We start from the raw sequence: 27,048 nt of genomic DNA on the forward strand, positions 1-27,048 counted from the left end.
GTGAGGGGGCGCCCCTGGAATCCCAGACCTGAGGGCGAAGACAGGGGGCTCCCTGGGGCTCCTGGCCAGCTTGCCTCACCTAACTAGCCAGGAATAGGCCCCAGTGAGAGACTGTGACTCAACTACAGGACAGCTCCTAAGGAACACCAGCAGACACACGTGTGCGCACCCATGCACACACATGCACGCATGCACACACACACACACATGCACGGATAGACAAGTGAATAATATGATAGACAACAGAACAAATAACAGTAATTAGAGTGAAGTGACTAGCCCTGGAGAGGAACTTGAGCAGCAGATTTTGAGATTTAAAAAAAAAAAAAAAAAGGAATAAATGATACTTTGAGACAGATAGAGATTGCTGTAAGGGGCAAGAGAGAAATATCTCTGAGTTCATCACCTATGACCCATTAACGTTTCCAACAGCATTGTCACTGAACGCCAGGTTTTAACACAGGCCAGGGGGTTTGCAGCCCTGGATATAGCCCTCTGCTGGATGGAGCTTCAAACTGGTGGAGTCTGAGAAGCCACAGAAACAAACTCAAAGACAACAGGGAGTTACCACTAAAGAAAAGCTAAGTTAGCAACCCCCTGCCCCGCAGCTCACTGATCCTCAGTTGATTTAGATATCACTGACTTTGGAAGCCACACAGCTTGGCAATGCTTCGTCGCTCCCACTCGCTGGGCTGTAGAGGGTACCTCTGATGTATGGGTTATGATAACAGTTGCCTAGGCAACAGCAGAAGTTTGAAGGCTGCTTTCACTGAAAAACGCTGACCCTTCATTCGAGCCTGGAACCACCTGATGGGCAAATGAAGACAGGACCAGCGGCCTGGAGCTGGGCCTGGCTCCTTTGCTGTTCGGATATTTGAGTCAGCTTCCCCTCAGCTCTGCACATCGCCATGCAGGTCATCTGGGAAATGCTTCACAGAAATGAGACCTTGGGCCCTGTGTGCTTCTTCTGCCCTGTACATGAGCTCCTTCAGTGTCTATCATGGCTCAAGTCCTTCAAGCCAGCCCAAGCGAACTACGAGGCCAGGATGTTGGTGCAAGACCGTTATAGCAGAGCTGGGCGGTGTTGGTGGCGCACACCTTTAATCCCAGCACTCGGGAAGCAGAGGCAGGAGGATCTCTGTAAGCTCAAGGCCAGCCTGGTCTACAAAGTGAGTCTAGGACAGCCAAGGCTACACAGAGAGATCCTGTCTCAAAAAAAAACTGAAAAAGAAAACAAACAAACAAAACAAAACAAAACAACCCCCCCCCCCAAAGCCATAGCAGCAGCAGGAGAGACTCAGCAGCTCCTGGGGTGAGTCACTGGCTGAAAGCATTAAGAATAGGATAGCCAGGGCTGGAGAGATGGCTCAGAGGTCAACAGCACTGGCTGCTCTTCCAGAGGTCCTGAGTTCAATTCCCAGTAACCACATGGTGTCTGATAACTATCTATAACGAGATCTGGTGTCCTCTTCTGGCAGGCAGGCAGGCAGGACATTGTATACCTAATAAATAAATAAATCTTAAAAAAAAGAAAGAAAGAAAGAAAGAAAGAAAGAAAGAAAGAAAGAAAGAAAGAAAGAAAGAGAGAATAGGATGGCCACAAGTACGGAAGCCATCTTTTGAAACAGTGCCCATCACAAGCAGGAAACTGCCAACGTTCAGCTCATCCCAGAAGACCAAGGGCTTGCTGCTGCCTTTGTTCAGTGGCTGCCTGGCCCCCACTGTGATCACAACTGTCTCCCTCAAGCTCAAGCCAAGGTCAGCCATCTGCAGCCACGTCCCAGGAAAGCCTGGCCTGGCCTGGCCCTAACATATGGCTTTCATCCCCTTTCTCCTGTCTCCATGCCGCCAGAGCCAATTATTGGTATTTTTGGTATATAAAGGGCAAACAAAGACCTAGTCACTAATGTAAATATTTAAGGCAAAACTGAATTATAGTAATTCCCCTCTCTCTGCCAATACACATGGATCTTTTTAAAAACACACACACACACATAAATTGTACTCTTCGCTACATGTTGCTAAGATACTTTTTCACTTCCCTTTAGGCCTAGGCCTGGGAGAGTCTTCTTCCTTATCAGGACTACTTTTTTTTTTTTTTTTTTTTTTTTTTTTTGGTTTTTTGAGACAGGGTTTCTCTGTGTTAGACTTGGCTGTCCTGGACTCACTTTGTAGACCAGGCTGGCCTCGAACTCACAGCAATCCGCCTGCCTCTGCCTCCCGAGTGCTGGGATTAAAGGCGTGTGCCACCATGCCCAGCTGAAGAGCAGCAAGTGCTTTTAACTGCTGAGCTAACTCTCCAGGAGCGGGGTTTTATTCTTTTGTTTTGTTTTTTTTTACAATGTCTCCCTTCCTAAAGTGAGATGGGGGCACTTTTCCCAGCTGTGATAGGGCAAAGCACAGGAGCATTGCTGATGATGTCAAAGAAATTCTTTGTTCAGAGACAAGGCAGAAACTGTGATCTAAATGTCTCGTGGAAACAAGCAGTGGAGAGGAAAGATCAGGTGTTCTTATGCATGTTAGGTCCCTCCAACCCTGACCCCTGCCCAAATTCTGCCAGCACTCCAGTCTTCAGTGTAGGTATGCATTTCTCTCCCTCCCCCCCTCCCCCTCTCCTCCCTCCCTCCCCCGCTTCTCCTCCTCTTTATTTTTTATTTTTTAAAATATACCTGCTGGTGGCTAGAGAGATGGCTCAGTGGTTGAGAGCACTGACTGCTCTTCCAGAGGTCCTGAGCTCAACTCCCAGCAACCACATGGTGGCTCACAACCATCTATAATGTGATTTAATGTGCACTGTATACATAATAAATAAATCTTAATAAATAAATAAATAAAATGTACCTGCTTTAAGTGCCCTGATACAATCTGTGCCTATCTAGTGATAGATGACCAACCCAACGGCACAGTGTTGTGAATCCATCAAGAATGAAGCATGCCAGGGGTGTGGTGGCGCACGCCTTTAATCCCAGCATTCAGGAGGCAGAGACAGGAGGATCTCTGTGAGTTTGAGGCCAGCCTAGTCTATAAAGTGAGTCCAGGACAGCCAAGGCTACACAGAGAAACCCTGTCTCGAAAAAAAACCAACCAACCAAACAAACAAACAAAAAAGGAAAGAAAGAAAGAAAGGGCATCCCCCCCCCCCCTCAAGACATGGTTTTTCTGTGTAGCCTTGGCTGTTCTGGAACTCACTTTGTAGACCAGGCTGGCCTTGAATTCATAGAGATCCACCTGCCTCTGTCTTCCAAGTGCTGGGATTAAAGGCGTGCGCCACGACCGCCTGGCATGAAAGGGAGAATTTTAATGGAGCTCTAGGAATTAGGATTTTCTGTCATGCTGGAAATGAAAAGAGCTACCCCAATACCTGTGCACCAGGAGAAGGCTACCCCTAGTTCCAGTGACAAGCACACAGGGAAATCCACACTGGCACACTTCTGGCTCCTTTCACATCTTTTTTGTCCTGACGGCTCTGTGGCAAGGTGGACACAGACTGGGGATTTCTCTCTGCCTGGTTTTGGTCAAAACTAAAAACAAACTAATTTTTCTGTATGAGAATCTATATTTCCTATACACATGTTTTTGTTTTTTTTTTCTTGATATGTGCAACTAAGTGCTCAGACCTAGAGCCAAGCATTTTGGCCAGGAGCTCTAGTGACATTTAGATAATGCCCACAGCTGAAAATCAGCCAGTGGGAAGTCGACTTATTTAGAAAGACCACCCTCATGTTTACCTCTGACCTTCATACATATGTGCACACACGTACACAGGCACCCACATACATATAGAAAGACATATACATAATATCACACTCACACGCATGCATGCACACACGCGTGCGCGCGCACACACACATACACACACACAGAAGATTTGGAGTTGTTGACCCTGGATTCACACATCAACTCCAGGGAGATCAAGGCATGGAAACAATGTGAATGCATGTCATGCATGAAACTCTCAGAAAACTAAAGCTCAAATTAAAAATAATCACCAACTCCATTTACAGTAGGGATAACATTAAATCTGGTCCTCAATTTTCCTATTGTATGATTAGGCCCCCAAACTTGAGAAGAATAACCACGTTTGGATATTCGAAGCAACAGTTTTTTGTTTCTTTTGTTCTTTTAAGATAGGGTGTCTAGGGCTGGAGAGATGGCCCAGTGGTTAAGAGCACTGCCTGCTCTTCCAAAGGACCTGGGTTCAATTCCCAGCAACCACATGGCGGCTCACAACTGTCTGTAACTCCAAGATCTGACACCCTCACACTAACACACATAAATTTAAAAAAAACTTAAATAAAATATTTAAAAAACGAAAAGATAGGGTGTCTATGTAGCCCTGGCTGTCCTGGAACTCAATTTGTAGAGCAGGCTCTGCATCCTAGAACTCGCAGTGATCCTCCTGCCTCTGTCTCCCGAGTGCTATGATCAAAGGTCTGCGCCTGCGCCACCATGCTGTTTTTCTTTCTTTCTTTCTTTTAATTTTATAGAAATTCTTATTTTGGCAGCTGGAGAGATGGTTCGGTGGTTAAGAGCAGTGCTGCTCTTCCAGAGGACCAGGGTTCAATTCCCAGCACCCACATGGCAGCCCACACCTGACTGTAAGTCCAGGCACAGGAGATCTGGCACCCTCACACAGACATACATGCAGGCAAAACATCGGTGCACATAAAAATAATAAACCTTTTTAAAATGTTATTTATGTGTGGATTTTTTTTTTTTTTTTTTTTTTTTTTTTTTTTTTTTTTTGCCTGCATGTCTGTCTGTGCACCACATGCTCTCAGTGCCCACAGAGGCCAGAAGAGGGTGTCAGATCCCCTAGGACTGGAGGCTACAGTCACATGGGGCTGGGACTTGAAGGTCTGGATTTGAGGCAGAGCAGCCAGTGCTAAGCCATCGCTCCAGCTGCCTAAAGCAGCTTTCAAGCTACTTAGCACATACATAGCCAGTAGGTGGTAGCAGCTTAATCTGTCCCAACCTTCCATTTTTCCTTTAGGCGTATTTAGAATTAAGTATGCTGACAGACCGGCCTTTGCCCCTCCACACTCCAGCCACCTCCCAGCTCTGGACCTCATTGCTCAGTGTTTCCATCACTCACAATTATCCACAGGACACCAGTCACTCCTGCTGGAGATCTCAGTGTCCATCAGCTCCAGGGGGTTGAATAAGACCATCTCTAAGCTCCTTTCACAATAACATGCCAGCGTTCTTTGCTTTCTCTTTCTGAGTTTCTATTTTTGTAAGCCTTTCCTGAGCCTCCCAGTGGCTCTAAAGATGTCTGGTGAGGGCACTGGTGTTGTCAAACATTCACAGATGGCATTCTGCTCACAGGGGACAGGTGGGGGAGATGCTGTTTTCTCTCGCTCTCCAAGAGCCAAGAGCCATGAAGCTGAGAGAAAGCTCTCCCGCAGGCCTGGCCTTTACAGGGCCACATGTCCTTCGGACTGCACAGGACACGTTATCTGCCAGGATCCAGGACATTGCAAGGCACCCTTTTCTTTCCTTAAGCACAGTAAGGCTTTGTATACAAGGCAATGAACCCAGCTCTTCTGGTTGCACAGGTGCTTACCTGGCCAAAGTGATGAGCCAAAATTATGTCCACAATGTTGGTCGTCAAGCCTGAGAGCTAAAAGATAAAAACTGTGTTAAGAGTGAGCATATGTGAGCATTTCCAGACTGTCACAAGGCTGTCCACTAAAGGAGGCCTCCCTCATACACAGTCATAGGGGAGGGGAGTAAGGGGAAAATGGGAGGGAGGGAAGAATGGGAGGATACAAGGGATGGGATAACAATTGAGATGCAATATGAATAAGTTAATAAAAAATATTTTTTTTTTTAAAGGAAGATGAGCCCGGCGTGGTGGCGTACGCCTTTAATTCCGGCACACAGGAGGCAGAGGCAGGCAGATCGCTGTGAGTTCGAGGCCAGCCTGGTCTACAAAGGGAGTCCAGGACAGCAATGATAACATACTGAAACCTTGTCTTGAAAACCAAAAAAAAAAAAAAAAGTATAAAAAAGAAAAAGGAAGATGAACTTTACACATAATATCTTTCAGAAACAAATAAAAAAGCACAAATAAGTATAATTTCAAAGAAATGTGAAAAAAGCAAAAATATAAGGAAAAACTAAGTATTTTTTTCCACAGTATGAACAGAGCTTGCTTTGAAATGGGGCTTGAAGGAATGGTGGCCATTGCTTTGAAAATATAAGATGTGGGGCTCGCGGCAGGCCGCAGCTTCCTTCCTGCCCCTTTGTCCACATTTACACTGGGTTTATGGCAGGTACAGATCCATTTACAACCCTGCCCAAGACGTCCAAGAGACAAAAAATAAAACTCCTTCTCGTTGTAGCCATCTTTATATCAGGGCGTGGGAGGACTAGCTCTATTTACGGAATGTTCTCACACTGTGAACATTTTCCTCCCAATCCTTCCCATTTCAACATAATGCACCTCACAGTCTAATACATGCAGCAGTCTGTAAATCTGGAGACGGTCTATTTTCAGAAAAACTCCCAGCTCAAACGATCTCGCCATCCCCTGTCAGCTTTCTTCCTGGGCTCTGGGTGGAAGTCCTGCTGAGGACTTGGATCAGGGGTGAGCTCCAGAGATGGGGGTGGGGTGCATAGGAGGAGGTGAGGGAGGGACACGGACATGGGTGAAATGTTAAAGGAGAAAGACGGCCTGAAACCACCCCGTGGCTGTCAGTGAGCACAGGCTACAAACGGAAGAGGGAGGTTATTACCCAGCTCACTTCATGAGTTCAGAACGCAGTGCAAACACCAGTCACAACGCTCGGAGACCCAGAGTGCTCTATGAATGCCATCGGCTTGTCACACATCCCAGTGGGGGGGGGGTCACTATAGCCACACACTAGACAGACATGTTACATAAGTCAGCCTGTGGGAGAATTCCACAGAGGCTGGCAACAGCATCGTTAGGACACTCCACCCAAAGCTAGGGAAGGCAATATTCCCCAAAATGTAAATTGTCAAGAGCCATCCTGTTAAAGGAGCTCACTAGGCATGTGGGCTGTCTGGGAGGTGATCTGGTAGTTCCAAGGTCTTGTACCATGATGCACCCCGAGAACTGCTTCCAGCCTCTGACATGCTGTCAGGAGCCATTGATTTGGGGAAGTTCAGTAGGCAAGAGAGATCTGTGGAAGGGATCTGGTATTTTGCAAGGTCTGTACCGTGATACACCCAGAATTGCTTCCAACCTCTGACTACCTTGTTAATTGTGCATTGCTCCATCTCTCTAAAACCTGGCATTAGAGCTGGGCATAGTGGTGCATGCCATTAATCCCAGCACCCAGGGAGGCAGAGGCAGGTGGATCTCTGTGAGTCTAAGGCCAGCCTGGTCTACAAAGCGAGTCCAGGACATCCAAGGTTATACAGAGAAACCCTGTCTCAAATAACCAAAAAGAAAAAACTGACATTGTTATGAACTGTTACTTTCTGGGTGTTGACCAGCTCTGATTGAGCAAACTTCCTACAGGATCTTGTTTGAGGATACTGTTTGTCATTCAGATGAATTAATCCCTGATTATGGAATTCCTGATTTGATTCAAATAGTTTTAAAAGTTAAATTGTTTTAGATTTCCTAAAACAATTTTAGAGAGTTTATGGGTGCAATAAATACCTTTGTGGACCTCTAGGTGCCTCACTCAGGATAGCCTTGTAGCAGATTTGTGGCTTCAGATAAGCCTCCACTCCAGATGGCACCAAGAATCCTGGTATTTCACCATAAATATAAGCCAGCTGCTTTAAACTGTCCATGAACCCAAGATGTAATGGGACTACCTAGAAATGTCTAAGCTAAGTACAAACCTTAATGTCTATAAACTGTTCTAATTCCTTATACCTTGTCATGTTGTGGCCTCATATGTAGTCATCTTAAATTTACTCTGTGTCTTAGAATGAAAGACAGATAAAATTATTGTCCTGAACTCATTATGAACTAAGAGATAGCTGGACAGTGGACAGTTAGGTCCTTCCTAATTGATACGCTGTATATTCTTGTGAGTTTCAGACCCTGTTAACCTTTAGGCCTTATCAATCTTTTGTCACACTGGGAACTTATGTAACAGATACCTAGATAAGAAATGTTTAGCTTTAAAACATAACCTGTTGTATTTTAGAATTCATCTGTTTTTGTGATTAACTGCCCTTTTTAGACTATGAGGTAATTCCTTTTTCTCAGAAGTATAAATACGGTGACCAACAATAAACGGCATTAAAATTGGGAAGCTTAACTTCAGTTGGAGTTAAGATGCCTAACTTCATCCACCTTTTCTCTTGAATGTATGTGTGGGAGAGTGGTTTATTTTCTATCTCTCTCTTATTTCTCTGTAGATTTGCAAATAAGTTAGCAGACTCAGGGCCATCAGCCTTCCACAGCTAATGAGCCTAAGTTTACATTGGCTTACTGGAGATCTCCACACACACAGACCTATCTACAGGTCCAAGACCCTCCTTTTATGACCCCTGTGCAGTCTCTAGCTAGAAGCCACTTTCACAGCGTCAGCCATAGGAAAATTGTGGTCAGTTTAAGTTTCCCTCCTTGGCCGCAGCACAGCCAGTCCCTAGAGAAGAAAACCTGGGCTCCCTTTCCTCTTTCTTTCTTCTTCTTCTTCTTTTTTTTTTTTTTTTTTTTTTTTTTTTGGTTGTTTCAAGACGGAGTCTCTCTGTGTAGCCTTGGCTGTCCTGGACTCACTTTGTAGACCAGGCTGGCCTCGAACTCACAGGGATCCGCCTGCCTCTGCCTCCCGAGTGCTGGGATTAAAGGCATGCACCACCATGTCCGGCTCCTTTTTCTTCTTTTGATCCTGATTAGCTCTGGAGACCCAAGAGATGAAGCAAACCGGAAGGACATCTGCATCCAGCCCCAGAGACCCCACCCTGCACCTCTTCAGAGCAGCAGCCCGCCATTAAAGGTAAATAAATGCAGAGAGGGACAAACTGTTCAGAATCTGGCCTGCCGGTAGGCAGAACACTTAAAAAATAATTACAAAAGTATATATGCTTACTATAGAAATCTAGGAAAGGAGAAACCATGGAAAAAGCTATTGTTTGTAATTAATTTTGACATAATGTGAGTAGTTTTTCAGTTTTTTTTTTTTTTTACTTATTTTATTTTTTTTGGTTTTTCGAGACAGTCTTTCTGTGCAATCTTGGCTGTCCTGGACTCGCTCTGTAGACCAGGCTGGCCTTGAACTCACAGAGATCCTCCTGCCTCTGCCTCCCGAGTGCTGGGATTAAAGGCGTGCACCAACATGCCCGGCTAGTTTTTCAGTTTTAATAGCCAAATAACAATTATTTTTAATTTGGAATACGGTCTAATTATACAGCCCAGGCTGGCCTGCTACTCTCTCCTCCTCCTCCTCCTCCTCCTCCCCATCCTCCTCCTCCTCCTCCTCCCCATCCTCCTCCTCCTCTTCTTCTTCTTCTTCTTCTTCTTCTTCTTCTTCTTCTTCTTTCTCTCTCTCTCTCTCTCTCTCTCTCTCTCTCTCTCTCTCTCTCTCTGGTTTTTTGGTTTGGAGACAGTGTTTCCCTGGCTATCCTGGACTCACTTTGTAGACCAGGTTGGCCTTGAACTCACAGCGATCCACCTGCCTCTGCCTCCCAAGTGCTGGGATTAAAGATGTGTGCCATCACTGCCTGGCAAGTAACATTTTTTATCATATATTTTGCCGTTGTGTAAACATTTTGTTACTCTGTTACTGGTACTTTAGATTTCCCCATCTATTTCACTGACAGCCAATGCTTTGATGACTATATTCAGTCTTGGTCCTCCTAGCTTACACAAAGGGCAAAGCTCTATGGCTAACACGTGCCACTTCTCTGAGCTGTCCTGAGAACAATAAGGTTAGATACATGTGCGGCATTTAAAATCAGTGTCTTGAATTCAGTAAACAATATATAAGTATCAAACTTTCTACTAATAAAATTCTTGGGGCTGCTGAGGTGGCTCAGCCAGTAAATGCACGTGCTGCAAAGCCTGAGGATCCCAGGTCCAACCTGGTGGGTAGGAAGTCAATCCACAGGGTAGTTTCCTGATGGCTACGGGCCTCATTTGACATGTGTGCGTGCGCACGCGCACACACACACACACACACAGAGAGAGAGAGAGAGAGAGAGAGAGAGAGAGAGAGAGAGAGAGAGAGAGAGAGAGAGAGAGAGAGAGAGAGAGAGAGAGAGAGAGAAGTAATGAAAGAAAAATTATTGTCATGGTCTGGAGAGGTGGCTCAGTGGGTAAGCACACTGATAGCTCTTCCAGAGGTCCTGAGTTCAATTCCCAGTAACCACATGGTGACTCACAACCATCTATAATGTGATCTGGCGCCCTCTTTTGGCCTGCAGGTGTACATGCAGGCAGAGCACTGTATACATAATAAATAAATAAATAAATCTTTAAAAAATTGTCAGGACTGTCGAGATGGCACAGTACTTAAGGTTACCAACACCAACTGTGGGCCTCCACATGAACACACACACAGGATAGATTAAAATAATACCTATGCTTTAGCAAGAAGATGTCTCAAAACTGCTTCTTTTTAACTAAAAACAAGGGAGCATTTTCAGCATAGGTGAGATCCATGCAAATGACAGAATAGATAGCACAATGCAGTTCCCTTATCTCCCTATTTTTATCTCCTCCCCACCCCCATCCCCCAAGACAAAGTTTCTCTGTATAGCCTTGACTGTCCTGGACTCACTTTGTAGACCAGGCTGGCCTTGAACTCACATTGATCCGCCTGCCTCTACCTCCCGAGTGCGTGGTGGCGCACTCCTGGCCTTATTTTTATCCTTCTAAATCTCTATTTTTTAAAAGATTTATTTGAGAATCTTTAGACTTATTATTTTATCTGTATGGGTGTTTTGCTTACGTGTGTACATATGTACTACACGTGCATGCCTGGTGCCCACAGAAGTCAGAAGGAAAGTGTCAGATCCCTTGGCAGTTGAGAGCTGCCATGTGGGTGCTTGGGACTGAAACTGGGTCCTCTATAAAAGCTATGAAAGTGCTCTTAACCACTGAGCCCTCTTTCTAACCTCTGAAGCCTTATTTTTGTTATTTTTAAATTATGTATATATCTATCTGTGTGTTGTGTGGGAATGAGCACATGAATGGAAGTGTCCTCAGAGTCCAGAAGAAGGGCATCAAATCCCCTGGAACTAGAGTTTCAGGTGATTTGGAGCCTCCCCGTGTGTGTGTGTGTGTGTGTGTGTGTGTGTGTGCGCGCGCGCACGCACACTGGGGATCAGAAAAATCCTCAGCAAGAGCAGCAAGCACACTTAACGGCTGAAGCATCTCTCTAGCACCCAGCTTTAAGATTACTTATTTTTATTGTGTACTCGTGTGAGCATGTGCCACAGTGTGCACACGGAGGTCAGAGGACAACTTGTGAGAGCTGGTTCTTTTTCTCCACCATGTGAGTCCTGGGCATTGAACCCAGGCCATCAGCCTTGGAGTAAGTGCCTTTACCTACTGAGCCATCTCCTTGGCCCTACCTGCCTTTTTATTTATTTATTTATTTAACTATTTAAGCTCAGGAAGTGCTTATATTAATAAAGTCAGTAACATGTTCTCTCAGTTTCCTCTCCTTTGACATATCTTTTTTTTTTTTTTTTTTTTAAGATATATTTATTTAGTATACGGTGGTCTGTCTGCATGTAACACCTGCAGGCCAGAAGAGGGCAGTAGATTTCATTGTAGATGGTTGTGAGCCATCATGTGGTTGCTGGGAACTGAACTCAGGACCTTTGGAAGAACAGGCAGTGTTCTTAACCTCTGAGCCATCTCTCCAGCCCTCCTTTGACATATCTTAAAGGTTAATTAAATTTCTTCTTTTCCCAGATAACAAACATCAACAATCTTATTAAAAATAGTGATTTGCTTGGCGATGGTGGTGCGCGCCTTTAATTCCAGCATTTGGGAGGCAGAGGCAGGTGGATCACTGTGAGTTCAAGGCCAGCCTGTTTTACAAAGCGAGTCCAGGACAGGCAAGGCTACACAGAGAGACCCTATCTCAAAAAATAAAAAAGTCATTCATTCATTCATCCATTCATTCATTCGTTTTACTCATCAGGAAAGGGAAACTGCAATCCACAGACAAGATATCTGAGGTGCAACATTTTACAATTTTATTTTATTCATTTTGACACCGGGGTTTCTCTGCATTTCTTTGGCTATCCTGAAGAAGTGTACATATTGCAAGAGTTAATTTTGTTTGCCAGGCAGACTGTACTAAGGAAGGCCCAGGAAGCCAAGAGTGGTGCAGGTGCCTGTGATCCTAGCAGCCTGGAGGCAGAGGTCGGACTGCTGCAATGTCAAGGCCACACTGCTCTGCATCACAGTTCCAGGTGAGCCAGGGCCTTGCAACGAGGCCCAACACAAATACTAAGGATGGGAGAAATGAGAGATGGCTCAAGCAAGGACACATGCTGCCAAGCCCAGGGACCTAAGTTCAAACCCTGGAACCCACCTGCTGGAAGGAAAGAGACTGACTGTGTAAGTTGTTTTGTGACCTCTACAGGTGCACTGCGGCACACACGCACCCACACTTACACGGACGCGCAACCTCAAGATCATCTGCCCAGCATTTGTGCCAGGAGCTGGCTCAGCGGGTCACAGTGTTTAGCTGCTTACGCCCAATGACCTGAGTTAATCCTGACGACCCGGGGATCCCTATAAAAAGCCAGATGGCCTCGAGTAAGCTGTACAGCTACAGAAACAAGAGAGGCTGCTTTAGCAAGGTGGGAGGTAACACTGACTCCCCAACCTATGCATATACACCAGTTCTTTTATAGGGTGAGGGCATGATAGTACAGGCCTATAATGCCAGAATTTGGGAACTGAAGGCAGGAAAATCAAAGCCTGAAGGCATCCTCAGTTGCAACAGTCAGCCTTGGATACATAACACACTATCTCAAAACAGAACAAAGCAACAAGCAACTGGGTAGGAAGACTCGCCACAGTCCAGCCTTGGGAGGCTGAGGCAGGAGGATGCTGCCGCAAGCTTGGTGTTAGCCTGGGCTACAGAGTAAAAGCCTGTCTGAAACTACCAAAACCAACCAGCCAAACAACAAAGAGTCCCTTCCAATAGAAATATGTACACACAAAACTACAAACAGTGAAAAGGCAGAGCCTTCGGTAAGACACATCTTTCAGTGCATCTCTGATGGACTTCCCCAAACACCTGGATCCTGAGGGTTCTGACCTGGAAAGTGGATTAGCTCCTTGACGTCATAATGCCCTGGTATTATTGGAAGGTAATACAATATATATATATAGAGAGAAACTAGGCCACGGGGGTGGAGTAGGGAGTAGGGTGGGGGAGGGGAGCACACCTAAGGACTGTGTCTTATTCTGTTTCCTTTCGGTTCTGCCTTTTCTTATGTGTCCAGAGGTTTAATTGTTCCATTCTGCCAACCCCCTCTCTGCCACACTAACTCAAATGTCTGGACCCTGAATTGAAATAAGTCTTGCTTCCTGTTGTTCTCTTGAGTAATTTGGTCCCAGGGACACAAACCAAAGACACACATGTATCTAGCAAAGGATTTCTTTGTGGAACACTTTTCAAGAAGAGGTGCACGGTGACGGGAACAGGCTGAGGCTGGAAAGATGGCGCAGCAATTACGAGGCTCTTCTTCAGAGCACCGAGGTTCAGTTCCCAGCACACACATAGCGGCTCATGCCTGCCTGTAACTCTAGTACCAGGGGACCCAACACCCTGTGTTGGCCTCCGTGGGAACTGTACACTCACGGTGCGCAGACGTACATGCAGGCAAAACACCCACACACAAAATAAAAATAAATAAAATTGTACCCCCCCCCTCAAAAAAAAAAAAGCCAAGCTATTTTTCATGAAGGAACAAGAGAAGTCTGGTTTAGAGGCATGGGCCCGAAAACCAAACTTCTTGGGAGGCTGAAGTGTCACAAGTTCATGGCCAGGCTGACCAATTTGGTGAGCTCTTGTCTCAAGGTAAACAGTAAAGGGAGAGCTGGGATTGTAAATTCGGGGATCACATGATGCCCCAATGTGTATGAGACCATGGCTTTAATCTCTAGTACCACCACCAGGAAGGAGGAGGAAGAGGAAGAAGAGGGGGAGCAAAGGGACAAGGAAAAGGAGGAGGGAGGAGGAGGAAGAGGACGACCAGGAAATGAACTGATGGACACCACCATTTGGTACTTACTTTTGATGCTGCCCAGTCAATCCAGCCTTTAGCACATGGGTTGATATTAATGAGCACAAGACCTTCTACCATCTCTGGATGATTGAGCTGAGAGAGACACAGAGAGCTGTGTGAGACTCCCATTCCCCACCCTAAAGCAGTGGGCATGGCCACAGGTCTCTCTAGGCCTCAATGCCTCATGTCTGAAAGGAAGACGGCAGAGAGGTGCTATCAGAGGGGCACGTACAGACAATATCTCTTAGACCTGACCCAGCACCTGGAAACCAGTCTCTCAAAATGAGATCAAGGCGTCTTCCCTTGGCCAGGGGCTTGAGCAAGACAGGATTTTGGTTGCTGCAGCAGAGGGGAGCATGCTGCTCTTGTTCAACTCATAGAGACTTGCTTTGGGGCAAGTGTGCTAAATCACTTGGCATGAGGGCTACTCGGGTCACATGGGCTGCTTTGGCATGACATGGGCTCCTCAAAGTCTCTTCCTGAAGCCATCTGAATAATAGGCAATGCCACCCCAGAAAACACTTTCCTGTCACCCAGGAGGAATTTCTCAACAGGAGTCCTTCCGGAGGGCTTGGCAGGAAACTGCAGTCCACTGCATTGTTACTTTAAGGCATCATTTAAGTTCTTCTCAAGCTCTCTCTATGGCTTTAACCATCTCCCCAGAAGCCGCATCTGGGTCTCATTAGGGTGTTCTGTCCTGCTTGAGGATTTTCAGGTCCTCTACACACACAGTGCAACCTCCACACGCATGTGCCTGGAGCCGCTGGCACTTGAGAACCAACACAAGCCCAGAGCAGCACTGGTCACTCAACACAGCCCCCAGCTGGGACCCGCACAGTGCCTGGGGGACCTAAGACTAATCCTTCCTGTACTTACTGCAAATCGGCTGAGGATGTAGGCTCCTGCTCCGACTCCAACACCAATGATGCTCTTCACACTGAACAAGGCAGACGGACAATGGACAGGGTCTTACTCTGTGGCAGCGTGGCACAGTAGAACAAATACAAAATGGCTGCGTAGCCAAGCGGTGACACTTAGGAGCCATGAGAACTTGGCCAGCTTCGTTTACTCTCAAGCTTCAGGGCCCTCCTTATTGACAAAACACCATCTGCCCCACCCCCACTTCTTCCCCTCCCTCTCTTTTCTTCTCCCCCACCCCCCACAATCCTTCCTATTAAGGATTGACCCTAGGCCTGCATAGACACTGGTCAAGAACTCTACCACTGAGCTATATATCCCAGCAAGCAAACTACTTCCTTTAAAATGTGCTTTTCTAGCTGCCTGGCATGGTGGCACATACCTTTAATCCCAGCACTCTGGAGGCAGAGACACAGGTGGATTGCTGTGAGTTAGAGGCCAACCTGGTCTACAAAGTGAGTCCAGGACAGTCAAAGCTACACAGAAAAACTTTGACTTGAAAAACAAAAGCAAAAACAAACAAACAAAAAAACAAAAAGAAAAAAAGAAAAACAAAACCCAAACAAAAAAATTTGTTTTTCTGGTTAAATGAAACATGCCTGAAATCTAGAATTCATCTTCATTGTCCCACTACCTCTAAATCCATCAGCAAATTCTGCCAAATCTACCTGTTAATATAGCCATTGGTTACCCCCACTTTAGCCCACCCCTTGATGTCTTTCGCTCTTCCTTTTTCTTTCTTTCTTTCTTTCTCTTTCTTTCCTTCTTTCTTTCACTTTTCTTTTTTTCTTTGGTTTTTCTAGACAGAGTTTCTCCGTGTAGCCTTGGATGTCCTAGACTCTATTTCAGGACCAAGTTGGCCTTGAACTCACCGCCTGCCTCTGCCTCCTGAGTGCTGGGACTGCAGGCATGTGCCATCACACCTGGAAACCCCATGATGTCTTTGTGTTGAGGTGCTAAGACCTAGCTCAGAGCACATGCATTCTATCACTGAGCGACACCCCACCCTGTTCTGTCCCAGCATTTCACTGTGCTATGTATCAAGCAGCTGCGGTGCTAAGGTCGATAAGCAGAGCGACTCTTCTGTTCTGCTCATTAGCTACGTTTCTTGGCACATACGCAAAAGGAAGAGTTAAAACAGAAGAATAAAGTGACAAGGATGGCTGTGCGTCTCGGTGGGAGAGTATCTGCTGGTCAGGAGTGAAAGCCTGGCGTAGGTTGGCGACAATGAGGGGAGCCGGAAAGGAAGGCCGCAGAAGACACTCACCTTAGGTGTGTAAGAATACAAAGCAGCATTTTGGCTAGCTCATCCATGGTGGGGTACTGATACCTGAAACCCAGAAGGACACATCCTGAGTTAGAAGCACCCACAGTTCCCGGGCCCTAGGAGACCTTGACCAGTCCGGAAGGCTCAAAGGATGTGATATGGTGCCTAAAGACAACTGTGGCATCCTCCACAGTCCTCCATGGCTGCCATGTGAGGAAGAAACCCAAGGGGCCACACTCCTGGTACCAGAGGAAGCTACAGGAAATGAACTGCTTACATGGCCTCTGTGTGTTACTTCCCAGCCCTTCCCTTCCACTTCTGAGCTCAGGGACGCCCAGCAGCAAGAGTCAACTCAGGAAGCAGCTTGCAGTGTGCCAATCATACTTAGAGAGTTAACTAACAGGAAACACCGCCTTCCTGGGCCTATGCTCCACTACAGAACTTGGGTACCTCAGAGTAAATGCTCGCTGATTTCACTGAGGCTGAAGAGAATACATTTATTTTATGAACTGCTTACTTATGATATGAACTGGCTTATCATATGCTATAAAATGGCCAGGCAAGCCCAGAGCTGACCCAGAGGAGAAAGGGCAAGGGGAGAGTCACAGAGATGACAGAATCAGAGAGGGACAGGATATTTTAAAATGAGATTGATGGTGTGTGTGTGTGTGTGTGTGTGTGTGTGTGTGTGTGTGTGTGTATGTAATAACCTTCCATGTTTTGTCACAACCAGCAGGGAGTCAGTCTGTTTCTGCTGGGCATCATAAGGAATAGAGTGTTCTCACACCATTTGTGCACAAATTAGAAAGCAATCTTGATGGCTGTCACCTGGACAAATGACAACTTGTATTTGAGACACACAACAGCTTGGATAAAGTCAACTAAGATTCTGTAACAAGACTTCTAGGGCTGAGTCCGGCTCTGCTACGAATCTGCACAGACTCAGAATCCCATAGGGCTGTGTGGATCACGTGCGCTGACAAACGCAGAGCATTTAAGCAGAGTCTGCCAGAGCCTGGGTCCTGTGCAGGTGCAGACTCTCCCTTGTCTGGAATGCTCCCTCTACAGAAGTTGCTGGCAAACGCAGCAGGAAGGTGAAGGGCTCTTTTCTCCCCCAAAGCTCTCATGGCACCCTGTCCAGGGGACACTTGATAGCCTGTGACTCTGACATGCACAGCAGGTTTAGGATGACGAGTGCCAAGGCCAGTCAGGTGGTGCCCTTGCCTGTCAAAGTGACTTTCAGAATAAATGGCTCTCCAGGGGTCCAAACCCATCCCTAGGAGGGAGCTCAGATGGGAAGGCACTCCCAGGGCAAGTTCAAGGGAGGCTGGGATGAGCTATGTATCTGGCAATTCAGGAAGAGACACAGAAGTGACAAATGTAAAACAGGGGACAGAAGTGGGTGTTCCAGACACGTTCTGCCTTGTGAGTAGAGGCACACAGGCCCTGGCCATGAGGAGGCTTTCCTGGGTATGTGACAACACAGGAGCCTGAACAGATTTCCACACAAGCTTCTGAGACCCAGGGCAGAAAGACAGGCAAGCAACACCACCTGTAGCGGTGACACCATCAAGTGGGAGGGAGACACACCAGATAGCCCCCTACAGCCCACCCATCCTTTCGCAGGCCTCATGTCTCCCAGAGATCTCCCCTGGGGCCTTACTTACCCTGTTGGGAAGGAGGGTGCCCCTTCCTGTTGGCCTGGGGCATCCACGTGACAGACAGCAAAGTGCTGGGTGATCTCCTGCATATCCTCGAAGTTGAAGAACGTGTTGAAGCAGGATTTGTCTGTGAGAGAAGAATGCCTGTGGACCCCATGTTCCCCAGCTCTCCCCAGTTTTCCTCTGCCCAGCAACGCCGTGCCAGTGTTCTCTCACCCCCTTCTCAGCAGCCGTCCATTCACTTAAGTGAGGGGTCTGCACAAAGCCCGTGACTCAGGCTGCCCAAGGCAGACTCCATAGGAGGCACTTCAGGGCCTGGAGAACAGCTGGTTCTAATCCCGTGCAATGGGTGCAGAGTAGACACCACCTTGTGGGTGTCTGCTGGGTTTCCTGGAGGTGCACAGAACAACTTTCTACCCACAATGCTGTGTTCTATGCACCTTATTCCTCTACCTGACAGGGGACACTGGCCTTCCCCTGACCCTGGCTAGAGGATCTCCTCAGCTGCTGACACTCACCACCTGGGCCTTTGTCCCCTGTGAGACTGCTATGTGCATGGAGAAGATGCTGTGCCATTTTCCCCTCTTAGAGTGGGGCCTTTCTCACTTCTCATGCTTAGGCTCAGCCTCGGGCTGTCAGCTCAACACATGCCACGCCTGGAAGCCAGAGTAACACGAAAGACATACATTTGAAGAGGCTGTGCCCATGGCTAGAGCCTAATTCTATACTGCTTATTGAATGGCCACTTCTGAAATGCTTCGTAGCAGATTTGGTATGGGCTTCAGAACTGGAGATATTTGTAGACACATAAGGAAGCAAAGTAGACTTAGTTTGCATATACCTAACGCACATAGCCTGAAGTAATTTTTTTTTTTTCTTGAGACAAGGTTTCTCTGTGTGGCCTTGGCTACCCTAGACTCACACTGTAGACCAGGCTGGCCTCGAGCTCACAGTGATCCACCTGCCTCTGCCATGTGCTGGGATTAAAGGCATGTGCCACCACCGCCTGGCCACCTGAAGTAATTTTTAAAGTGCTATGATTTTGTAATGCAGGGTTGACCCTGACTACAAATACACACTAGAGCAATTGCAGTGTTGCTGGATCTTGGTAGACTTGGGTGTTTTCTGTCAGCACTCAGCACCAGGTTTATAGCATTTTACATGCTGAATTACACCAGGTAGAAAAGTCTGTTGGAAGAATACTTTTTCTACTGAGTTCAAATCCTTTAACTCTGCATTTTCTAACCTGAGACATGGATAAACCATAAGCATCAGGGATGGAGAGATGGTTTAGTGGTTAAGAGCACTGGCTGCTCCTCCAGAAGACCTGGGTTCAATTCCCAGCACCCACACGGCAGCTCACAACTGTCTGTAATTCCAGCTCTGGCGGATTTAACACCCTCGCCAGACTTATAGACATGCAGGAAAAACACAATGCATATAAAAGAAAAATAAGCTAAAAAAAAAAAAAAAGACTTCAAGGTTGGACATCATGGTGCACACCTGAATTCCAGCACTAGGGAGGCAGAGGCATGGCAGATCTTCTTAAGTTCAAGGCCAGCTTGGTCTACATATTGAGCTCCAGGCCAGCCATGGCTTTGTAGAAAGACCCTGTCTAAAAAAAAAAAAAAAAAAAAAAAAATTATACCTCAGTTCTAATTTCTTAATCAGTTTATTAAATAATCTATCCTTTTGCAACAAGACACATATGTAAAATATAATTCTAATTCCCCCAACTTTTTGTTTTTTTGAGACAGGGTTTCTTTGTGTAGCCTTGGCTGTCCTGGAACTCATTCTGTAGACTGGACTGGCCCCAAACTCACAGAGATTAGCCTGCCTCTGCCTCCTGAGTACTGGGATTAAAGGCATGTGCCACCACGCCCAGCTTCCCCCAACATTCTTGACCCTAACTCATACCCTAGAAATGTTAACCTGCCATTAATAAAAAGAAGGTATCAAGACAGAGGATGGAAGTGTGTGTTATTAGAATGCTATTGTTAAGCCCGGCATAGTGGCGCACACCTTTAATCCCAGCACATGGGAGGCAGAGGCAGGGGGATCCCTGTGAGTTCGAGGCCAGCCTGGTCTACAAAGCGAGTCCAGGACAGCCAAGGCTATCCAGAGAAACCCTGTCTCGAAAAAACAAAAACAAAAACAAAACAAAACAGAATGTTATTGTTGTTTTCTTTAAGACAAAGATTATGCATGCTCAAAGGGTACTGCTGGGGCTGGAGAGATGGCTCAGTGGTGAAGAGCACTCACTAATCACTCTTGCAGAAGACCTGGGTTCAGTTCCAGCACTCACATGGTGTCTCACAATCACCTGTAACTCCAGTTCTGGGGAATCTAACGCCCTCTTCTGGCCTCCACAAGTGCTGCATGCATGTCGTGACACATACACACACTCAGACACATAGAATAAAAATAAATATTTTCTTTTAAAAAGGGAAGGTGCAAAATCAAACACATACGGTTAAGCCCGATGTCATGGTATGTCAGGATGATCGGTTGGTTTCCCTTCAGTGAGCCCCTGATGGTGACGTGGACTATACCATGGAGTGTTTCTACGTCACGTTCCTGTAACAAGATAACGTGAGGCCTTAAAAGGCTTCGTGAACTGGAAGCCCGCCAGAGAGGTGCTGTAATATAGAGCATTCCTACTTTCTAATTCTTTATCTAGATAGACAATAAACAAACACATAGGGAAAAAACTCGCTTTTCATCTTAAAAGCTCACTTATGAGTCCAGAAAATATCTGTTGAGAATAAATGTGCCATTGGCTGTGGGAAGATCATGGAGTTGGATAAGGAGCTAGGAAAGACTTGAGGGTACAGTTAAGGAAACAGAGACTTGAAGGTCTTTCCGGGGAAAAAGTCAGAGGCATCAAAGCTGTGGACGCATGCCTAGCTGCAGAAAACTTCTTTGAGAAAATATCATTGGACTCCAGCTGCCGCAGCATCCTTCCTCCTCTCACAGATGCTGGCGGCTACTACAACAGGACATCATCTGTGAACCCTTAACTAGCGGACATCCCAGTGTCAGGATTTCTCACCTGAGAAGTGAGTTAATCTCAAAGCGGACACTGGCACCACACACATCTTGTTCTGTGCCGCTGACACGCTTCCTGCCTGGCAACCAGAGAGCCAAGCTGGAGGTTCTTGCTACAACACCCCCCCAACCCCAACCAACAAACATAAGGCAACCTCAGACTTCCATTTCCTGCTCCAGAGACCCCACTATACTGTTGTCTGTCGGTCTGTCCACGACATCAATACTTCTTCTAATAAATTGTCTGTTTATCAGTAATCTGTCTCAGTGTGCTTCTTAGGGTCTCACTAGGCATCTCTGGTAGGCCTAGACCAGGCCAGCTTGGGACTCACAGAAATCCATCTGCCTCTGCCTCCTAAGCGGTTGCTGCAATTAAAGACATAAGGATTTATTTATTTTATGTGATTTTGTGAATTCCTTAATGTTGCATGTGCTTTATATGTGTGCCTGATGCCCCTGAAGGCCAGAAGACGGCACCCGAAGGCCTGGCTTTGAAGTTACCGGAAGTTGTGAGCTGCCACATGGGTGCTGGGCACCAAACCTTGGTCTTCATGAGCAGTGAATCTTAACCACAGACCGTCTCTTAACCCGCAGTATCATTTTGAGCCCCGTACCCCATCCAAAACCTACCAAGTAGACACCAAAAGGTGCATCTGCCCAGAATCTCTCTCCTTTGTTGCATGTGTCTTACAGCAGTGGCACTTGGCTGCCATGTTTGTAGAATGAAGCCTTTGGGCCATGGCTTCCTAGAAGCAGGAAGGCCTCTGGTCATGTGACATGAGGCGTCCTCCCCTAGGAACTGTGTTGGAGACTGAGAGATCACGCCTGTGACTTGGTGCTTCTCCTGAAACAGGAGTGACCTCGGTAGCTTTGCACCGAGCAGGCCACCACTGTAACTCCTGGTCCTCGGCATGGGTGCTCTTAGGCCCTGAGGCATCCTGGGTGACTCACGGGTTAAAGTGTGCTGGGCAGTTTGTCCTCTATGTCCCATAGGACACGAACCAAAGCAAAATTAAACTGAGAAGCAGTCAGAGTAGAGCTCCTCTCAGGGAACTGAGTAAAGGCAGCGAGGCTTGCAATTGGTAGTGCTGGGGGATGCCTGCAGCATGGAGAGCGATGGCCTCAAACTCACAGTGATCCTCCTGCCTCTGCCTCCTGAGTGCCGGGATTAAAGGCGTGTGCCACCATGCCCAGCTGATGGAACAGTTGAGAGGCACAGACAGGCAGAAAGGACACAGAATACAGCAAGGGCTCTATCTCCTTGTGTGAGTAGTGTACGGTGTGGGGAGAAAATAGAGACCAAACAGTAAGCTAACCGTCCCTGGTGAAGAGAGACCGGCAGTTTAACTATAGGACAAGCCTGCAGTTTTCACATGGCTTAAATCCAGTAGGGCTGGGAGCTAGAGAGATGGCTCAGTGGTTAAGAGCACTTGTGGTTCTTGACGAGGACCCTGGTTCGGTTCCCAGCACCCATCTGGAGGCTCACAGCTATTTGTGTTCCAGTACCAGAAGATCTGACACGCTATTCTGTGCTCCCTGGGCATCAGGCATACACGTAGTATACACACATACAGGAAAAGCCCTTATACGCAGGGCCGGGCGCGGTGGTGCACAACTCTAATCCCAGCACTCGGGAGGCAGAGGCAGGCAGATCGCTGTGAGTTCGAGGCCAGCCTGGTCTACAAAGTGAGTCCAGGACAGCCAAGGTTACACAGAGAAAACCCTGTCTCAAAAAACCAAAACCAAAACCAAACAACAACAAAAAAAGCCCTTATACACATGAAATTTAAAAAATTCTTTTTCAAAAAAAAAAAGTGGGGAGTTTGATGCTATAGTGACTACTACTCCTTTGGGATAGGCCAACACTAAGAAATTCATTTTGTCATACACACACACACACACACACACACACACACACACACACACACACACACACACACACACACACACACACACACACACACACACACACACACACACACACACACACACACACACACACACACACTCCTCAGAGAACTACACCAAAGCACTATCTTGAGAAATGGGTTGTTGCTTAAGACAGAACCATTCTGGGAACCTAAAAACAGGGAGCAATCACAAATCTGGGGGCACCCTGCCATCGTTTCTGGATATGAGACAGCCATGTGACCAGACTCAGGCTACACTGGTGCATATGATAAGTTGAGGTGGGCATGAAGCTTGGGCAGTTCAGGGCACAGTAGCAGTGGCTCCGCCTCTGTGGAGAGGACCAGATCCCATCATTATGATAACAGATAACCAGTGAAACTCAGAGGCCCTTGCCTGGGGCCAGCAGGTGACACACTGTCCGAAACCACTTGCCTATGGCTCAATGTGTACATGCTGAGAATTTCTTCTTCTTCTTCTTTTTTTTTAAAATTTTTTTTTAATTTTTTGGTTTTTCGAGATAGGGTTTCTCTCTGTAGCCTTGGCTGTCCTGGACTTCCTTTGTAGACCAGGCTGGCCTCGAACTCACAGTGATCCGCCTGCCTCTGCCTCCCGAGTGCTGGGATTAAAGGCGTGTGCCACCACACTTGGCTGCATGCTGGGAATTTCAAAGCTCAAGTTCAAGACAGCATTTGCTCTGCACAGCTGTCTCCCTGGTGGGAGAGATATGGGGGCACTGTGACAGGCCTTCCAGCACAGATCTGCTTGGAACCTATTCTCCAATATATACTCAGAAGAGGCCCCTTTGCTTAGACACTGGCCAGCCCATGGCCCGCAGGCTGAGGGAGGAGGGAGAGGGGGCACATCTGTGGTGAGAATCTACCTGGCCCAGCCCGCAGGTTGACGTGTGACCATCGGGGCTCCTGGTATGCACAGAAAGGAAGCCCCCTGGGATGGGGCATCTGCCAGACATCAGGCCCTTGATTGGTCTGGCTTAGCACTACTGGGGATGGTAGGCAAGTCAAAAGGTCACCCCACCACAGGCTGTGACATTCATGGACACAGAAGGTACTCCAGACTCTTTTTTTTTTTTTTTTTTTCTGTTTTTTTTCAAGACAGGGTTTCTCTGTGTAGCCTTGCTTATTCTGGACTCGTTTTGTAGACCAGGGTGGCCTGGAACCCACTGCGATCTGCCTGCCTCTGCCTCTCAAGTGTTAGGATTAAAGGTGTGCGCCCCCACCACCTGGTGGTACTCCAGACTCTTTCTGTCTCTCATGTCTCTTTTTCTTGGTCTTCACTTTTAGTATAACTTTTATGATTGTTATTGTTATTACTATTATTATTTTGGTTTTTCAACACAGGGTCCAATGTGTAGCCCTGGCTGTCCTGGCTCAGGTTGAGCAACGTTGCTGGTCCACATTTTTCTGTATTGTACAATCAGAGTTTTAAAATCTCTTATTCTCTGTTTATGCCTCTAGCATCCATCTCTCTCACCCCTTCACCTCTCCTCCCACTGTCTCTGTCTCTCCCCACTCTCTTTCTTTCCTCTTTCCTCCCTTTCTCTGTTTCTGACAGGCCCTGCAACCATCTAAAGTAGGAAGATCCTCCCGCCTTGGTCCCCGGGATGCTGGGAGTATAAGGCCTCCTGAGCGGTCATGCTCGGCTCATTTCTTCTCCTCTTCTGTTTGGTCCAGCTTCTTCCTCATTGGCCCTTCCTTGCCGGTTTCCTTTATTTCACTTATGGACTCGTTTTTACCTTTATCCCAACTGGTTTTTAACTTCATGGCTCATTCCATACTACGGTAGAATTCCATGGTTTGCTCTTTTCTGCTCAATGGTTATTGGTGGGGTAGCAATTGGCTTCAACCATTTAAAAGTGCATTTCCATATCCAGTTTTGTTTGGTGCTGTTGCTATTATTGTTGTTGTTGTTGTTATTATTATTATTTATTATTTATTATTATTATTATTATTATTATTATTATTATTATTATTATTATTATTATTATTATTATTATTATTATTATTATTGTCTCTGAATAGCACTGAAGATTGAGCCCTCAAGAGAAGGTTGCCTACTAAGAGAAGATCCCAAAGTAAAAGAAGTAGACATCCAAAAGGCGTGCAGCTTGAACAGACATGCGTGAGAAGGCAACATGAAAGAGGTCAGTTCCAGCAGGGCGTGGTGGCACACACCTTTACTCCCAGCACTCAGGAGGCTTAGGCAGGCGGATTGCTGTGAGTTCCAGTCCTGGTCTACAAAGTGAGTTCAGGACAGCCATGGCTAATACAGAGAAACCCTGTCTTGAAAATCAAAAACAAACAAACAAACAAAAAAGATTTCAAGCAGGGGCCCGTAGTGGCGGCAAATGCCTTTAATCCCAGTACTCGGGAGGCAGAGGCAGGTGGATCATTGTGAGTTCGAGGCCCGCCTGGTCTACAAAGTGAGTCTAGGACAGCCAAGGCTACACAGAGAAACGCTTGTCTCGAAAAAAACCAAAAACAACAAAAAATTCACCCCAAAGAGTACACAAATAAGCATAAAGATGAAATACAAAGAGAAGTGCAAAGGTTGACTTTGCAATGATTTCCTTATTTTGTTCATGTGCACACACACACAGATATGAATTTGCATTGTCACTCACACACATCACATACATACATATGCAAAAAATAAAATAAAAAGTTCCATGAGTCAAGTGAAGGTCACCCTAAACAAGTAAAGGTGTAGGCTTAATTTTCTTAATATATTTAATTATGAACTTATCAACTGCGAGCACCTCACTTATAACCCGACTAACCTAAACAATAGGAAAAGAAGATTAAAGACTACAATAATGAAACCGTAAGGATATCAGTTCTGAGGAATGATTCTCCTGGTATAGTCAGCAGGATTTCTTCTGCTGGAAACTGGAGCAAGCAGAACCCGGAACCTCAGCAGGAGCCGGAGCCCTGAAGCTTTCCCTTGAGCGGTTCTCTTTAGGAGCGTTTCGAAATGGAGCGATGAACAGTCAAAAACTATCCCAAGTCTCCAAAAAGCCCCGCCTCCAGTTCTGGGCTCATTTATATAGCTCCTCCCAGAGTCTGTTCACGGGATCTTGTCAGCTGGCAACAATCAAGCTCCCACACAAGGTGGTCTGTCTTCTAGTGGATTAACATCACCTGTTCTCTCACAAGACCGTTCCCCATCCCACACTTAGGATCATAACAAAACCAGGTTTAATCTCTCCTTCATAAAGGTCACCCTGAACAAGTAAAGGTCACCTTAAACAAGTAAAGGTCACCCTAAACAGGTAAACACCACAAGCGGTTTTCTGACCAACACATAAGCACTATGGCACATGTGCACACACATACCCATGTGTAATATTTTAATTATAAAAAGATATGACCAGGGGGCTGGAGAGGTGGCTCAGTGGTTAGGAGCACTGACTGCTCCTCCAGAGGCCCTGAGTTCAATTCCCAGCAACCACATGGTGGCTCACAACCATCTATAATGTGATCTGATATGCACTGTATACATAATAAATAAATCTTTAAAAAAAAAAAGATATGACCACAACATTCAGAAAATTGTGCATGACCAAGAGACAAGATGTGGACGTTCATGGGTGAGAAGGAGCTGAGATAGACTTCAGAGTCACTTAAAGGAACAGGACCCAGAAGAAAGGTTTCAATCACAGCGCACAGAAAGGATTCATCTCATAGGAGAAATACTTGAACCAACGAGAACTGAGGAAGAACCCCTCAGGTATGACTCCTAGTATAGATGAGGAATAAAGAACACATGGTATCAAAACAAAACAAAACATTGTATTATTGTATTAAACCATCGGACAAAACAACAAGCAAACTAGCAACCAGCAAACAAACCCATCAATTACAACCCTAAGGGTAAATCACCCTAATGCAAAAAATAAAAAATAAAAAAAGCTAATTGTATTCAAATATCTGTGACAAACACACCTCACTAAAGACAGAAACAGAGGGAAAGGCTCCATGTTGATGTCCCAAGCGCAAGGAAGCCGAGCAAGTCAGTGTAGCTATTTTCATGTCT

The 27,048-nt window shown here is 46.3% G+C and overlaps 1 protein-coding gene across 1 annotated transcript in view; it reads right to left on the bottom strand.

The window, feature by feature from the left end:
- Window positions 1-18,163, bottom strand: part of LOC127188351 (protein NDRG3-like) — a 28,928-nt gene extending 10,765 nt beyond the window's left edge. The window contains exons 1-5 of the mRNA XM_051144833.1: window positions 18,043-18,163; window positions 16,376-16,438; window positions 15,067-15,127; window positions 14,197-14,283; window positions 5,567-5,623 (exon numbers count right to left, since the gene is read on the bottom strand). Coding sequence (XP_051000790.1) covers window positions 5,567-5,623; window positions 14,197-14,283; window positions 15,067-15,127; window positions 16,376-16,438; window positions 18,043-18,125 — 351 coding nt within the window. The 5' untranslated portion in view covers window positions 18,126-18,163. The remainder of the gene's footprint in view (window positions 1-5,566; window positions 5,624-14,196; window positions 14,284-15,066; window positions 15,128-16,375; window positions 16,439-18,042) is intronic.
- Window positions 18,164-27,048: the final 8,885 nt, after the last annotated feature.

Source organism: Acomys russatus, chromosome 4 (genome assembly GCF_903995435.1).
Source record: "Acomys russatus chromosome 4, mAcoRus1.1, whole genome shotgun sequence".
NCBI classification, from domain to species: Eukaryota; Metazoa; Chordata; class Mammalia; order Rodentia; family Muridae; genus Acomys; species Acomys russatus.